The sequence below is a fragment of the Megachile rotundata genome, chromosome 12, assembly GCF_050947335.1.
Source record: "Megachile rotundata isolate GNS110a chromosome 12, iyMegRotu1, whole genome shotgun sequence".
NCBI classification, from domain to species: Eukaryota; Metazoa; Arthropoda; class Insecta; order Hymenoptera; family Megachilidae; genus Megachile; species Megachile rotundata.
The window spans coordinates 11,248,301-11,262,338 of NC_134994.1; the positions used below are offsets into that span (position 1 = coordinate 11,248,301).

The window sequence follows — 14,038 nt, forward strand, 5'->3', positions numbered from 1 at the left end:
TTCTTTATTTTGAAGGTATTATTCTTATGAATATAACATGAAGTGATTTAAATAAATGATAAGATACAGCATTTTTAAGTTTAATCTTTATTAATGAGACGTTTAAGAAGGAAGTCGAATCTGTACATAAATGTTAACCTACAATAGTTTTCATGAATTTGAATCAGCAGACAGCAACAAATACCTCAGTACCTAATATATATGATGAAAAGTACATTAAATTTGTAAATGATGTATTAAAGGAAACATCTGAAAGTTATGAAAAAGAACAGAAATGTATGTATTTTGAAATGCATTATAATGTTTACTTATAATTAAGTAATGATGGGTACTTTAGTTTCAGACACTATACTATTAAATCTGTATAACATTTTTGGCGATATACTTGAAAGAGCACTAGATTTGTATGAACAGGGACGGGTAACTCATATTTTTCCATCTGAAACAGTTGGAGTGGCATCACATAATGCCAGAAATAATGCTAGATATTTGATACAAGTTAAAGGATTATCAAATGTATCATATACACTCTTCCCTGACATTAATTACTGTACTTGTGCCTCATTTAGGTATAAGGTCTTAAGTTGTTTTTGGGGATTATTATAATAAACAACATTATTATCAAATATTAATTTTGCAGATGCCAAGTGTTAAATGATAAGTCTCTGTTTACTTGTAAACATGTTTTAGCAGCTTGGTTAGCAGCATTCACAAAAGATAAATTATCTTATCAATATATAGCAGAGAAGCAATTTCAAAGTTTGTTGCTATATCAGGTTTCATACAAGCAACATGTATCCTGATATAGAAGATTATAGTTTAGTAGCAAAGCTAGGAAATCTTAAAACTGTAGTTCAGTTATTGAAGGCAATTAATTTTAAAGAGGTATAACAATAAAAATTTTTATTCAATCTCATATAAAAATGAGCATAATGAATAATATTTCATTTTGTTCAGAATGCTACTTGTTTTGGAACTGAGAATGGTTTAAAAGTAACAGTAGAAGATGCAAAATGTATGCAAGCTAGCGCTTATATTCCTGTTAATGTATTCCAAGTATTTAACTTAAAGGAAGATGTTATTTTTAGAATAAATTTAAATGTATTGGTAGAGTGTCTTTGTATGTTTTGGAGCAACATAAATATTCATGGAAGTTCTGTGGCTTTGCAACTTTTTTATAAAGTAAATAGAAATTACATTGCATTATGCAACCCAAACAAGTGGAGTTAATAACAATAAGAATATTTGATGATAGGGTACTGGACATCCAGTGAGTATACTTATAGAAGAAGATGGTGTTATAACAGACTGCTCTTTGAAAACTCAAGATCCAGATGAACTGTTAGATTTCTGCCTTGAACCAGAAAATGTTCTGAATAAAGTAGTACTACAAACCGAATTATTGAAAGATATTTTATCTGAACTGGATCCAACCAGTGACATGATCGAGGTAGAACGTGATTTTCTTTTAGCATTTTCATATTTCTATATTTTGGTAATATTCCAGTTACTTCTATCACCATCTCCGCCTTTTTTTCGAATTAGTACAGCTGGTATAGCTGGAATTTGTCACATCGAATTGCCGCATGATGGTGATTTAATAGATAACTTTCAATGTATGTCAACGGCTACATCGAGTTACAGAATGTCGCACATTAAACCAGCCATGAAAGCATTGCAGTGTGCAAATAAAGTTTCTTTAAGAACTGATACATGTGGATTACTATGTTTTCAGTACATGGTTAAAACTGATGAGGGCCAAACTTGTTACATAGAATATTATGTAAGAAACGATTTGTGTTTAATCTAAATAACTAGATATGCATAACGATAAACATATAAAAATATCTTTCCAGGTTTCCCCTGTAATAGATTCAGATGAATAATTTCACAATAGCGGATCACTGATGGGATTATAAATAACTGTACAAACGTTCATAATACTTTTTGTTATATTATAATAATTCCAATTCGTTGTATTCATTTTTGTAATTTTTATTGCGTTTATATAAGAAAAATATTTTGCTACAAACTCTTTGATGATCCAAATTATTTGCATCCTTCGCGAACTCGCTTGACATATCCAACCACGGATATAATATAAACGAAAGCAAATATATAAACTATATCTAACGATGCGTAAAAAATATATAAATTTCCGGAAACGTTGTATAATAATTCTTGACGTATACGCGTGGGTACGCGTAGTAAAATATTGTGTGCATTCCTCTCGAAAATAATATTAGCAACGTTTATACGTTTCTGCGTATTATTGTGCGTTAACATATTTTCCTTTTTTTTTCTTTACATTTTCAGAATGTAACTTTTTTCTTGAGAACAACTTTCAACACTTCGTAAGTCATCTTTTTATTCCTGAACTTTGTATACTCTCGTGCATACAATATCGTCAACTTTCATGATCTGTAACAGAAAAAAGTTGTTGAATTATTCAAATGTATTCGATGCAAAGTGAATGGAATGAAGACAATTGTAGGGGGCGGAATTTCTCACCACTTGCCTTCAATTTTGTGAGATCTAAATTTGCAAATTATTTTTAAATTCTCAAATTTCTAAAGCTTTAAATTTGAAACTTTGAGTTTGTAAATTTGATGATTGGCTAAGTCGACGCGTGCGGTTTTTTCTTCAATTTCCGCTCAAGGTTTCGAAACGATTATTGCTATCCCCATTATTGAACTTCTTATTAAATTGTTCGAGTCACGAATATGGGTAGCACGCAGTAATTGGCGGACCTTTTGACCAATGACAAAGTCATTGTTATTATCATTACTCGCTTGCTCCGTTATCTTTCGTTATGTCGTTCAACCCTACAGAAGTTTCATTACATGAAACGTAACTCAATTGAACCGCTAAACTTCTAATTCTTTAATGAACAAAATTATGTAATTTATTATCGTGCAAGCTTTTATTATTGGATTTACCAGTTTACGGACGAATGAACCGATAAATGAATTACCGAGGTACAAAGGTTGATGATAAACCTGGCACAGTTAAATTCATCAACTTTGTTTTTCATACGTACCGCCTTCATTTCGGTCGGCGTGAATTCTCTTTCGATAGTAGTCTGTTTGTCTCCTTTTTGTATCTGAATGAGTTTATTTCCATCAAGAGTGCAGACGCTCTTCACCTTCCTACCGTCTGGCGTTTCTTCGTCGAACTCTTCGCCAAGTTTGAACTTTATTTCGGAGTTCTTGAATGGGCTAGTCGTCTTCAACGTGTAAAGTCCACTGTTCTCCGTCAATTCGACCACAGGACTTACGCTGCTGCCCATTTTACGCGTCATTAAACCTACGCCTGTAAATGAAGGAAGTAGTTTAGAAATCCATGCAGAATTGAAAGCACAAATTCACGATGTTCCATTAAACATTGGATTCGCAATCACTTCGATATTGAAAAAAAAAAATGTTGTAAATTTGTAAACGATTTTACCTAAACACTTCATGAATTCGTCGAAATTCTCACTGGATTGAAGTTTGTAACGTAAGCCCAAGAACTTCGACAGCATATTTGTAACGAATAGAGCGTGACGCGTAACCGATGGAAGCAAAATAAAGACTGAATACCAACGAGGCGGTTATCGCATCTTATATTGCGAATAATGACATTGTCGCACGCTGTTCATCAATTATACGAAAACCCGAGCTCCAGCTAATTGTAATACTAAGCAGATAGCATACTTTGAACTTTGATCGTCTGTGTTGCTATTCTTCATTTATCGTATTATATTTTTCTTTCAATTGATATTTTCTTATCATTTACAATCGTACTCGTGTAATAAATTATCTTCTGCTAAATCCGTAATTGCACATCACCAGTATAATATGCAGTAAATTACGAGCAAATTTACATTTGAAATATCATCTTATTGTACATTTATGGACTTCGATGCAACTTAGTTTCTTTGATAAATTTTTTCAAATTAAGATTACACCTCATTGAACGTTTTCATTAGAATAAATTTATGTCTCCATTGCTAACGTTTCAATTAAACCATATGATAGTACATGGCAAATAACAACAAAAAAAATAGTGTTCCTAGAGTTTCAATGTTCCCCTCTTTCGAGATTGTCTCAGTTTTCCCGAGCAAACCGGCCAATGTATTTTTATTAAATCAACTCTATAAGTACCATACATTAGTACGATTCGACTGACAATTGGGATTTATTAATCATGCCGGTAAATTAATTCAAGTGCTAAATTGGAGTACAATCGGACTCTGTCTGTGGCACATGGCGGGAATTAAGCGTGAGGTCAGGTCGTTGCACGATCACCGGGGCCATAGTTCAACATATTAAAATTGATTATCTTATTTATCATTACCATCTTTCCAACCCCTAATACCATGAAACGAGACCGTTCCACGGTGGCTTAAATTCAATTCACGCCGGTTTTGTAATAACAAACTGCCTCGCATTCTCGGTATTCGTTTCGCTAAATCAACATATTTGTATCACCTCTTATCGTCTTCTAATTACACGATCCACATTCAGGACCGTAACTACCGGCGACTTACAAAATTGGCACTCATTGCGCAGCTTGAAAATTGATTAGAATTTAATTCTCAAATTTTTAAATCTCAACCTTTCTATATCTTCAAATTTTCCCCAAGTTTTCAGATAAATCTCCAATTCTTAGATTCTCTAAAAGTTGATCATGTTACCGGTATTCAAGCTAAGGAATCTGGCTCATAAATAAAAATTCTAGTCATGATTTGTATGTGCCTCTTCTCAGAAGAGATGTTTACGACGCTATCAAAGTCCACAAAATACGTATATCGATCGCCACGGGGGAGGTAACCGCATAAATTAATCATATTACATGGACATCGATTAGAATCTTGTTTATCGTTGTGTAACGATCGTTCGTCATTGTACAAGAAAATCTTAGCGGATCTTCTTAAACGTTCCATTTTGATCACGGTGTATTTGCCGGGCGTTGGCGATAACTCAATGCCGCAATTTCTCAAACGCATCGTCGCGGGATTAATTCGTCAAATTCAGGAATGTTCATTGTAGATGCGGAAGATGTCCGAACTTATAATAATTAATACATACCGAGTGCCTTCATGAATTCGTCGAAATTCTCGCTGCTGAACAGCTTGTACCGTTTTCCAAGGTACTGTTCGGCCGGCATGACGATCGATCGAAATTGCCTGGACTCGAGCACGTGACTGAGAATATATTCCCGAAAGTCGGTTCCTTGAAGTCGGACAGAGAAATTGGAGCAATGGACCCGATGTTCACTGTATTGTCGCCGGTTCTCGACTGACTAGGATCCGGGAGGATGAACAGTGTTAAAGGTATACTGCACGTTCCCGACCGAGTACACACCTCTCTCCAACAGCACGTCTCTCCCTTCCACCCTCTCACCGACATTTGTCCCTGTTATTTCATCTCACTCTTTTCCTTCACCCTCTTTTCGCCTTTCCCTCCGTCCTCCACTCTTTCTCGTTCTTTTTCATCTTCTATTTGAAAACCACCGTCTCGCCCCGCTCCTTTTGCTCCAGCGTTTGAGAGATCCCCCACCCGGAATATTCGCAGCTGCTGCGTAGAGTCGGTGTGCCTCGTCCTTTCGTCGTGTGCGTGCAATTTCTACTTTTTGTTTCCTCCGTTGTTGCTAAACTGTTTTCCCTTTCTTCTGTTTCCCGCTTCCGTTGCCGCGTATGCGTGATCCCGAGATCTCGGACGATCAATATATTTTCCTAATCTTTTAGGGTTATCAGTATTTGCCGGTGCTGAGACATTCGCGATATTTACTGGGTGTGAATTCCTCCGCGCTCGCGAATACGGAGAATTCGGGGAAGTCGAGCTTTTATAAATTTGGGACATTGCAAGTTTTAAAATGTAGGAACTCAAGTCGGAAATCTGTGTATTTGGAAGTTGATATTTATTGAAACTCCTGATCAATACAATGTCAGTATCAACATTCGATCGTTTGAGGTGTTGTCGTTACAGGTGTTAACAAAATTACGGTTCATGTATTTGGGTATCATTAATCCCAGGTTGCTCACCGCTTTGTAGTCCCGGGTGTATCGAATATCTTACCGGTTGGACACCGATACGGTATCGAACTCGGGCCTCCTTCATTTTTGATTTTATTGCCCCGATTAGAAAGTGATCGGTCAATCGAGGAAAATTGATGGCAATAATCGCGGTTAATTATTTCTCAGAGGTCATGCGCAAGTGTTCACCTGCCTTCGGGATCCAGACTGCGCACGACGCTCCCAGTCGCCATATTTTATGGCCGAACCGCGAATACGATTGTTTGTGATGCAATTTGAATAAACTTAATCGATCCTTACAAGTAGATCACGAAGAATCGTGACGGAGGGTTTACCTTCACCGGAGCATAGGAACGCAGCCTACGCTCTCGATGCAGCACGAAACGATTTAAATCAATTTCTTTCTCTTATTCAAACCACCACGCAGATGTCTGTAGATCATGCAGTATAGCGTTACATTCGTGGAGTCGGCGTCGATTACGCTGCGTTTGCCAAACGGTCGATAACGGCATGGTAGGAAACGCGACGTGGCCGCGGTATGCCCGCGTTCATTCCTGCTGAACATGTCTACGATCACATAGCAACGCTCCCAGGGCTGGACTAACTGTTAGGCTGAACGAACACGTGCTTACTACGCCGAAGAAAAGGGCGCTGTGGAACCCTCCCTTTGTTGCATTCCTCCTGAACCACATTTTTGAAAGATTCAAAATTCCACCCTTTTGTAATTCAGAAATCTGTGGTTCAGGATTATGAAGTTCCAAAGTCTCAAAGTTGTAAGGTTAGGAGATCCAAAAGTTTGGATATTTTGAAGGGTCAAGGTACTGAAATTGTATAATGCAAAAGTTGCATAACCTTGAAGTTCTGAATTTTGGACCTTCTGTAGGGTTCAACTTCTGAAATTCCAAAGACTAAGACTTGCAAAACTCATGGAGTCCTTGATGACTTCAGAGTCCTGAAATTTTACTAGAATTTGATACATGCGAGGAGAGCCAAAATGTTTGGGGCGTTGAAGGACCTTGGTTCGTCCCTGAAGGCGCCACGTTCGACGTATTCGCGAACCTCGTATGTCCGGCAGCGTGAAAACTACGAATTCCGCGCAGCCATCACGCGTTTCGTTGTCGCGGCAACTGAACCTTGCGCCGATTTTCAAACGTGTAGAAACGCTTGGGTCTGAAAGCACGCGCAAAGCGTGAAGCCGCGCGATTTAATTTGCATTATTTCACCGATCGTTCTATTTATAGCGGGCGAGCCGCGCGTTCGTCCGCGCGCGGTTATCGGGATACCTCCTACAACCGGTTTCAGCCGATCACCGGTTTCTCGACGACGTTATTATAAATCGGGTGCCGTCGACGCGCGCTTGTATCACCGTATTGGAAACGCGGCGACGACCGGCCGTCCAACGACTACGTTTCGCCACACGTACACACACGGGCACATGGACGAGCAAGAGGAAAGGAGGCGATCCGCCGCGCCGCGTGCTCGCGCGCGGGTTCCGTCGTCTTTCAGCTCTCTTGCCGTGTAGATTTGGCAACGCTGTGGCATAGCAGCGGCATAGATTCCGCTCCGCAACCGCAACCGCACGCCAGCCTACCGCCATGATGCCAAACCAAGCTGGCCGTACAACGGTTTCTCCGCAGTGACGCGCAAGCCGCCGGGGACGGCGTAGCACGATCGAATCGCTTGCGAGCAAAACGTTCCGTCCAGTATCGAACTCTTTTTTTCACCGTCCTCGGCCTTACATCTCGACGGATATTTTCGCCTTCCACGGATGTCGTTGCGAGAACGTTGGCTGACTCTCGTTGCGGTTCCCTGCACGCTCAGATTAATCCGAATCGATATTCCGGTATCTCGACGGTTGAGAAACAATCGGCTCTTTGACCGAGCCAAAGCTATCCCCTAGGCTTCTCGGATTTTGAACGCTCCCGATTGTTTCCTCTTCGTCACGTGTTTTATACGCACGTATATTGTGATCGGCAAGGGAGGGAACCTCGAGGGGTTGCAACATGTTCGATACCGAAAAGTTTATCGAAGAAATCGAGAAACGACCGGCGATTTACGATGTGAATCGCAGCGAGTACAACGACCGTAACGCCAAGATGACCGCGTGGGACGAGGTCTGCCAGGTGATGGTACCGAATTGGGCGCGCTTGACGGACGAGGAGAGAAACGTAGAAGGTATACACGCAGCAGCCTCTTGCGATCGATCGATCCGGATTCCTGCACTCGCACTTGTTTGACCCTGGCACGAGTAGCCGCGACTCTACCTGCGGTCGTTTAAAATTAGTACAATAGCTTTTTTCTCTCTTTTACTTCGACGATTATGGGACCGATCGGTTTGTCTTACATAATCTTCCACTGAAAATTACTCTCAAATTTCCCTTAAAAATTTTCTTCTCTAGTTTAAAGAACCATTTCAACCCCTATGCATTCGATATCGATTTTCTTGTCGACAATTTCGCGAACAATATTTATATTATGAACAGAATGAAAAACATTCTGAAAGGCTTCTTTAATATCCAAGTGACCTTAAAATTTTTCATTTCGTTTTTATAGTTTCTGTTGTAAACTTGTCGCAATCCCCATAATTTTCAGAGAAAAATTTGCGGGGAAAATGGAGAAATATCCGAGATTATTTCATGAAAGAGCTAAAGCTTCAAAAGTCGCAGAAGTTAGGACCAGCTGGTCGGAAGCGAAAGAAATACATGTATTTTGATCAGCTGTTGTTCTTGATGCCCACGGTGGAGAATAAACGGTTGGTATCAAACTATTAAGCATGCTAATTAATAATAATATTCATAGTTTATCGAATCATGTAGGTCAGAAATTTTGTTACACGTTTCAAAGACATTTTCATTCAAAATAGTAGACTATTTTTATTTGTTGCGATTCTACATTATTTGCAACGCCACATTGTAATGTTTTATACGATGAAAATAGTCGCTACACATTCTTTTAATGTATCCTTGGCAGAGGTTCAATTTTTAAATCGTTTGGCATATCCACAATTCTTGAGTACCTTGTAACTTTTAGTGGAGATCTGATATTTCGTTGTAAATGTCTATTGACAATATATTGCAAATACGGTCTCTATATTGACAGTATCGATAGTGCACTGTGTATTGATCGCTTAAAATATTGACAATGTAAATTGATCATGGAGATCCTGAAATATTCACACGATCCGAAGTCTCCATAAAACGCAACATCTTATCCTGAGTAAATTGCAATTACCTGAAATCGATACCTGAGTTGTTATGTAAGACATTACAAAATTAAGTGGTGCCTTTTTTATCAACAAATGATAAATGGTCGGTTTTAAAAATGAAATTTACATTTTCACCTTTGATATGCACAGTAACTTAGGAAATTTTATTTGATGCAAATTTATGAAATTTTTTGCAAACCTTTCATCGATCTAGATTCACCCTATGTTGCTGTATGTTACAGAAACGTAGGAGCAACGTTAAATAATTGCAAATCGGAAGAAAGCGAGGGTGAAGTTGACAATCCCGTGATCGAGGAATACGACGTACCATTGGCACACGCCGCTCCCTCCATAACGACAGGCAGGGAATATCTTCAACCGGGTGCCTCCTATAAAATGTACCCCCGTTATCCGAAGCAGCTTTGCGAGACGTCGTTCACGTCGTTCGATAATGAAATTCACGATATCCTGTCGTCGCACAGCAGTCAACGAGTTACTTACGACGAGGACGACTACGACAAAATGTTTCTGCTCTCCCTGTTACCGATCATACGACAAGTACCGGAAGAGAAGAAGCTGGACGTCAGGATACAGATGCAACAAGTCTTGGCGATGGCCATTCGACCGGCGGACAGCAAGCAATGATTTCGTGTTTCGTCGATCAACGGTGAAAACTCGAACGTTATCGAAGAATTGATATGGCCGGTGTCTCATATATTTTTGTTTCTCGACGGTGTACAGTTAACCGCACTTCGGCCGAGTTAATCTTAAGAATTGCTAATAATACCGTGGATTACGTTTGCGTCATAAACGTGATAATATTTCGGAACAGAGATAGCCTTCCACGATTGACATACGTTGATGGCCATAGACGCCAGTTTAGCTTCATCAGGATACAATGACTTAGGATACAATGGCTGGAAACAGTAGATTGTTCTGATATGTTACTATTAGGTATTTCTAAATAATGGCAATTATTGTAACAAATTTTTATTTTGTGTAGTGAGTCATGTTACCTTATCTGCAAATTCAGTCTTGACTCACCTCACAAAATGGTGTAGTGCAATTTTCGTTATCTAAATTAATTTATCTGATAGTGCATTCAGATATTTATTCATAGGTCAACATTCTTGAATTTTTTTTAATAGAAACATCATCACTTGTACACACAAAAATTAGAGTTGTCTTATTTTTTTTTAATGTAAACTTTTATTTAAAAGTTAGACTGTTTTAAGAGATGGTCGTGGTAGATTTTACTGTGGCAATCAACGTATTAACAAATTGCAACTTTGAGTACCTATACCTGTGATATTGCGCGAGGATACTACTTTCAATGAATGCAGAAACAGAAATAGAGTTTTTAACAAGATTACTGTGTTAATAGGAAGTGTGATCAATTCACACAGATAGGGTAACATATGTATTTTCATAACTTGAAACATAGGACTGATATTTTATCGATATTCATCCAGGAGCGTGAATTTGCAACGAATCATACGTATTTATTCGTTACTTTTGGTCGATACAAGATTCGTTCGTGTTTAGGGAATCGTGGGCAGGTGGCAGCACTGGTACCTTGCTTTCGAACTTTCCGCCGTATCACGTAAGATAATGTACTTAATTTAAAAATTTAAGGCGAAAATCACGTTCCGATTCAACCTACTTAACTTTACACTTAAATACTTTACTTATAATACTTGTTAAACGCGAATTATGTATATTTAATCATTTTGTACTCATGGATTGTTTATCTGTTCAAAATAAAGTTATTAGTAAACACCTTGATACGATAGTCTATACTTTGAAGTTATGCTCCGTGGAATTATTTTTAACTCGTCCCTGGGGTTATCGGTAATTGGCACTCGTTCATTTTCAACGTTCAACGCTATGCATGTAATTAAGATTGCAGGCATTTACAGCTATGGGATACAAATACTTAAAAATTCTGAAATACAGGTACATTATTGTGGGAGTCCATTTTATATAATAAATGATTAGCGGAATAAAAATAGCTTCGAACTGTATGCTTAATTATTAGTCTAACATATCCCACTTTTCAATTGCCACTCAACGCGTTAAAGTGAAAAATGGAACAATCGTATTCTGAATAAGAGCAATTATAGCATGTCTTACCACATATGGTCGTTTCCACCACGCATTAACGCCGTCGACCGTTCATAATCTCGAGTTTCGAGTGGGCATATGCGAAAGCGAGTTAAACGTTAAAAACTTAAATCGCATTTTTGCTAGAACACTCGTTCCTAATCTCGGATGCAGGAAACATAGTATCGTGGAATCAAAACGAAACTCGCGTTATTTTTATTTCCACTGTAACGCAAACTGGATTTAATTATCTCTTCTCGCATTCCCTCGTGCGCAACGTTTTGTTGTAGCATAAAACAGTATCCACGCGAGACATCTAATTACAACGGATAATGAGTTCCATCCAGAATCCGAATTCTGGTCCTGTGGTATTTTTCAGCTGAAACAGACGACGGACAGATACAGGATTTCTGAAAATGGCGGGACCATTAATCGTCCCTTCAGTCAACTTGCAGATTTAGAAGTTAAAAGTTTAGAAAGAATAGAATGGAAATTTTTTTCAATTTGATCCTGCAGTTAGGTGAACGACACCGAAAGTATCGATCAATTCTACAATGTAAAAGGTTTCTGTGGTTCCATTGATTCCACTCTGTGTACTTCGTTGCGAGTGAAAACCAATCGCAAACAAATTTTTCATTCGAACTTTTTTACCCTGCAAATTCAATTTCGATTTCTGAATTGTTCATTAATCGAACCATCAAAGTTAAACGATTTCGTATCGCTGCCCTTGCACGCGTCGATTAGCCACTGTTTCCCTTCGGTTTTTCCGCGAGTTTAAATACAAACTTCCAATCATTGGTTTTCCATATATGTAAATTGGGAAAACACAGACACCGTACACGGAATATTCGGACGATTTCGTTTTATGGTGAAACTCGACCAGCCCGCAAGAAATCTCGTCACCCGTCAACGTATCTTTTGTTATCGAGCATTTACGACCGAACGTCCAAACAATAGAGATGCATCGTTTTTGCATTGCATTGTTTCGTCCTGATTTTTTGTACAATTTTTGATCCTCAAAGGGAACGTCGAACAAAAGAGACCTACAGATAGCACGTATCTATCCTGTTCGTTAACGAAGAAGGTTTTAAAATACATCATGTTAACTTGACAAATTAATTTAGTTTCCATTTACTCTTCATCGATTTTTCGACAAAATAAAATTTCAAATAAACGATGTAATTTCATGAACATAGGAAGATGAAATTCATACAAAAGGAAATTAAATTAAATTTCAAAATTTGAGTGTGTATGCAGATTTATTAGTTTACTGAACAGATGTCTGGCATATGTTTGACTGGCCAACATATGTGGGCACATGTGATAAAGGAATATCGCTATATTTTCTACGGATACAAAGGATATCATTTTGTATTTTAAAGAAGAGTTATTGTTTGTGTTCTGATTATGTAGGATCTAAAGCAAGTTAAGAAGCTTCTGAAGCTAAGAAGAATCGTAGACGATATGATAGTGTGTAGGGTCATCCACGTGTACGTGAGGCGGCAGTGAACGCGTACGAAAATTACCCTTGACCTTCCCTTAAAGCATCAAAATTAATTCAACGATACTTGATTCTCGGGTTGAAGAAAGAAGAGAATCCCCGACGGCAAGGATAATCGGTAACCGGTCTGGAACAGCAGGCGCGTAAACATACAAGGGTTACCAGCAACTAGTGGCGTTTGTTGAAACTCTACCCTCGGTGAACCCTCCTTTCCCTCGCATTCACTCCCACCCTCAATAGACACCACCTCATCCCCCTCTCTCTCGTTCTCCACGTATCAACCCCTCTCTCTTAGCCGTTTCTCTTACCCTCGCTCGTTCACCACGTTCCCCTCTTCCAGCATTCTATCCCTTTCCCTCTTTGACACGCGCGGCTTTCTCTCGCGCGCGCGTTCTTCTGCCTGTGGAGCAACTCGCAGCATCCATCGGCCCGCTCCGGACTTCAGTCCATGTCGAGATCGCGGCACCATCGGGACCCTAAGGACCCTTCGACACTCACGAATCCTTAGACCTATCTTGTATCGTCGAACCAATTACGGCCGCATCACTTTCTATTAAATTAAAGGAACCCTACGATTCGAAGGGTACCTCCTGAACCGGTACCCTCGTTTCCTGGACTCCATCTATCTATGACACACAGCGGACAAAGACACCGATAGACACTTCGCGGTTTCGAGTCAAAGATTCCTAAATCGGCGAAATTCATTTGCTATTCCGGCCGTGTTCGCGGGTCGAAGGACAAGCAATCGGTTGTCCCGCGATAACGGATGCCCTAAGGGGTCGCCGGAATAAAATTAGGTAATCGCATTTGATGCGGATAGGAGAACACGCGAAGCGTGATCGTTGAGGGAACGACATCGAAAGAGGAGGAAAAGCCACGAGGGCCCACGAGGAGACTGAAGAAGAGCGATTTCCCGCGAGACTGCCGGGGGTTGTTGCCCAGCCCCGGAGCGGACATCAGGCCCGGATGTTCGCAAGGACGAGACGCCGGAAACGCTGCCACGTTGGAAGGGAAAATATTGACGGCCGTCAACAAGTTCCTTACGACATCCCCTTTGGTTAACAAAGTCAAGTTACTGATGGTGAGTCTCCTTTCTCTATGTCTTCCATTGTTTCACGATGACACAGTTACCTCTTCAGAACTTGGCCAACTGACACTCTTCGATCTTTGGATAGTTCTGCAACATTATTTTGAAGATTCTTAGACTACT

General features: G+C 39.4%; 4 protein-coding genes across 9 annotated transcripts in view; 3 read left to right on the forward strand and 1 right to left on the reverse strand.

The window, feature by feature from the left end:
* Positions 1-14,038, forward strand: part of LOC100880933 (uncharacterized) — an 89,944-nt gene that overhangs the window by 5,471 nt on the left and 70,435 nt on the right. Inside the window, exon 1 of one of the 2 annotated variants that reach the window (XM_076537983.1) lies at positions 13,273-13,909. The exons of the other annotated variant lie outside the window; for it this stretch is intronic. Coding sequence (XP_076394098.1) covers positions 13,907-13,909 — 3 coding nt within the window. The 5' untranslated portion in view covers positions 13,273-13,906. Of the gene's footprint in view, positions 1-13,272; positions 13,910-14,038 lie in introns of those variants that run through there. 2 annotated transcript variants of the gene reach the window in all.
* LOC100881816 (Radiation insensitive 1) lies at positions 283-2,032 on the forward strand. Of its 2 annotated transcripts, XM_012282815.2 has the most exons (5): positions 283-885; positions 958-1,182; positions 1,256-1,450; positions 1,508-1,783; positions 1,857-2,032. In XM_012282815.2, the coding sequence occupies exons 1-5, from the start codon at positions 793-795 to the stop codon at positions 1,884-1,886; spliced, it is 819 nt and encodes a 272-aa protein (XP_012138205.2). In that variant the 5' UTR covers positions 283-792; the 3' UTR covers positions 1,887-2,032. The 2 variants fall into 2 exon arrangements, with proteins under 2 accessions (XP_012138205.2, XP_012138204.2); XM_012282814.2 differs by having other exon boundaries at positions 1,256-1,783.
* Positions 1,935-5,385, reverse strand: fabp (fatty acid binding protein). 4 transcript variants are annotated; one of them, XM_003702252.3, is made up of 3 exons: positions 5,073-5,340; positions 3,041-3,312; positions 1,935-2,421 (listed from the first exon to the last, which is right to left on the reverse strand). In XM_003702252.3, the coding sequence occupies exons 1-3, from the start codon at positions 5,149-5,151 to the stop codon at positions 2,368-2,370; spliced, it is 405 nt and encodes a 134-aa protein (XP_003702300.1). In that variant the 5' UTR covers positions 5,152-5,340; the 3' UTR covers positions 1,935-2,367. The 4 variants fall into 4 exon arrangements, with proteins under 4 accessions (XP_003702300.1, XP_012138207.1, XP_076394102.1 ...); XM_012282817.2 differs by lacking the exon at positions 5,073-5,340 and adding an exon at positions 3,448-3,608; XM_076537987.1 differs by having other exon boundaries at positions 2,359-2,881; positions 2,975-3,312; positions 5,073-5,385.
* On the forward strand, positions 7,261-11,009 carry LOC100879591 (uncharacterized). The gene is made up of 3 exons (XM_003702224.3): positions 7,261-8,194; positions 8,612-8,771; positions 9,467-11,009. The coding sequence occupies exons 1-3, from the start codon at positions 8,023-8,025 to the stop codon at positions 9,867-9,869; spliced, it is 735 nt and encodes a 244-aa protein (XP_003702272.1). The 5' UTR covers positions 7,261-8,022; the 3' UTR covers positions 9,870-11,009.

Coding starts and splice junctions, on each gene's coding strand:
- LOC100881816 (XM_012282814.2), top strand. CDS start 793: ATGTATCCTGATATAGAAGATTATAGTTTAGTAGCAAAGCTAGGAAAT. Junction 886..957: donor AGGCAATTAATTTTAAAGAG/GTATAACAATAA, acceptor CATTTTGTTCAG/AATGCTACTTGTTTTGGAAC. Junction 1,183..1,255: donor CTTTGCAACTTTTTTATAAA/GTAAATAGAAAT, acceptor ATTTGATGATAG/GGTACTGGACATCCAGTGAG.
- fabp (XM_076537987.1), bottom strand. CDS start 5,151: ATGCCGGCCGAACAGTACCTTGGAAAACGGTACAAGCTGTTCAGCAGC. Junction 3,313..5,072: donor CGAATTCATGAAGGCACTCG/GTATGTATTAAT, acceptor CTTCATTTACAG/GCGTAGGTTTAATGACGCGT.
- LOC100879591 (XM_003702224.3), top strand. CDS start 8,023: ATGTTCGATACCGAAAAGTTTATCGAAGAAATCGAGAAACGACCGGCG. Junction 8,195..8,611: donor CGAGGAGAGAAACGTAGAAG/GTATACACGCAG, acceptor CATAATTTTCAG/AGAAAAATTTGCGGGGAAAA. Junction 8,772..9,466: donor CCCACGGTGGAGAATAAACG/GTTGGTATCAAA, acceptor TGTATGTTACAG/AAACGTAGGAGCAACGTTAA.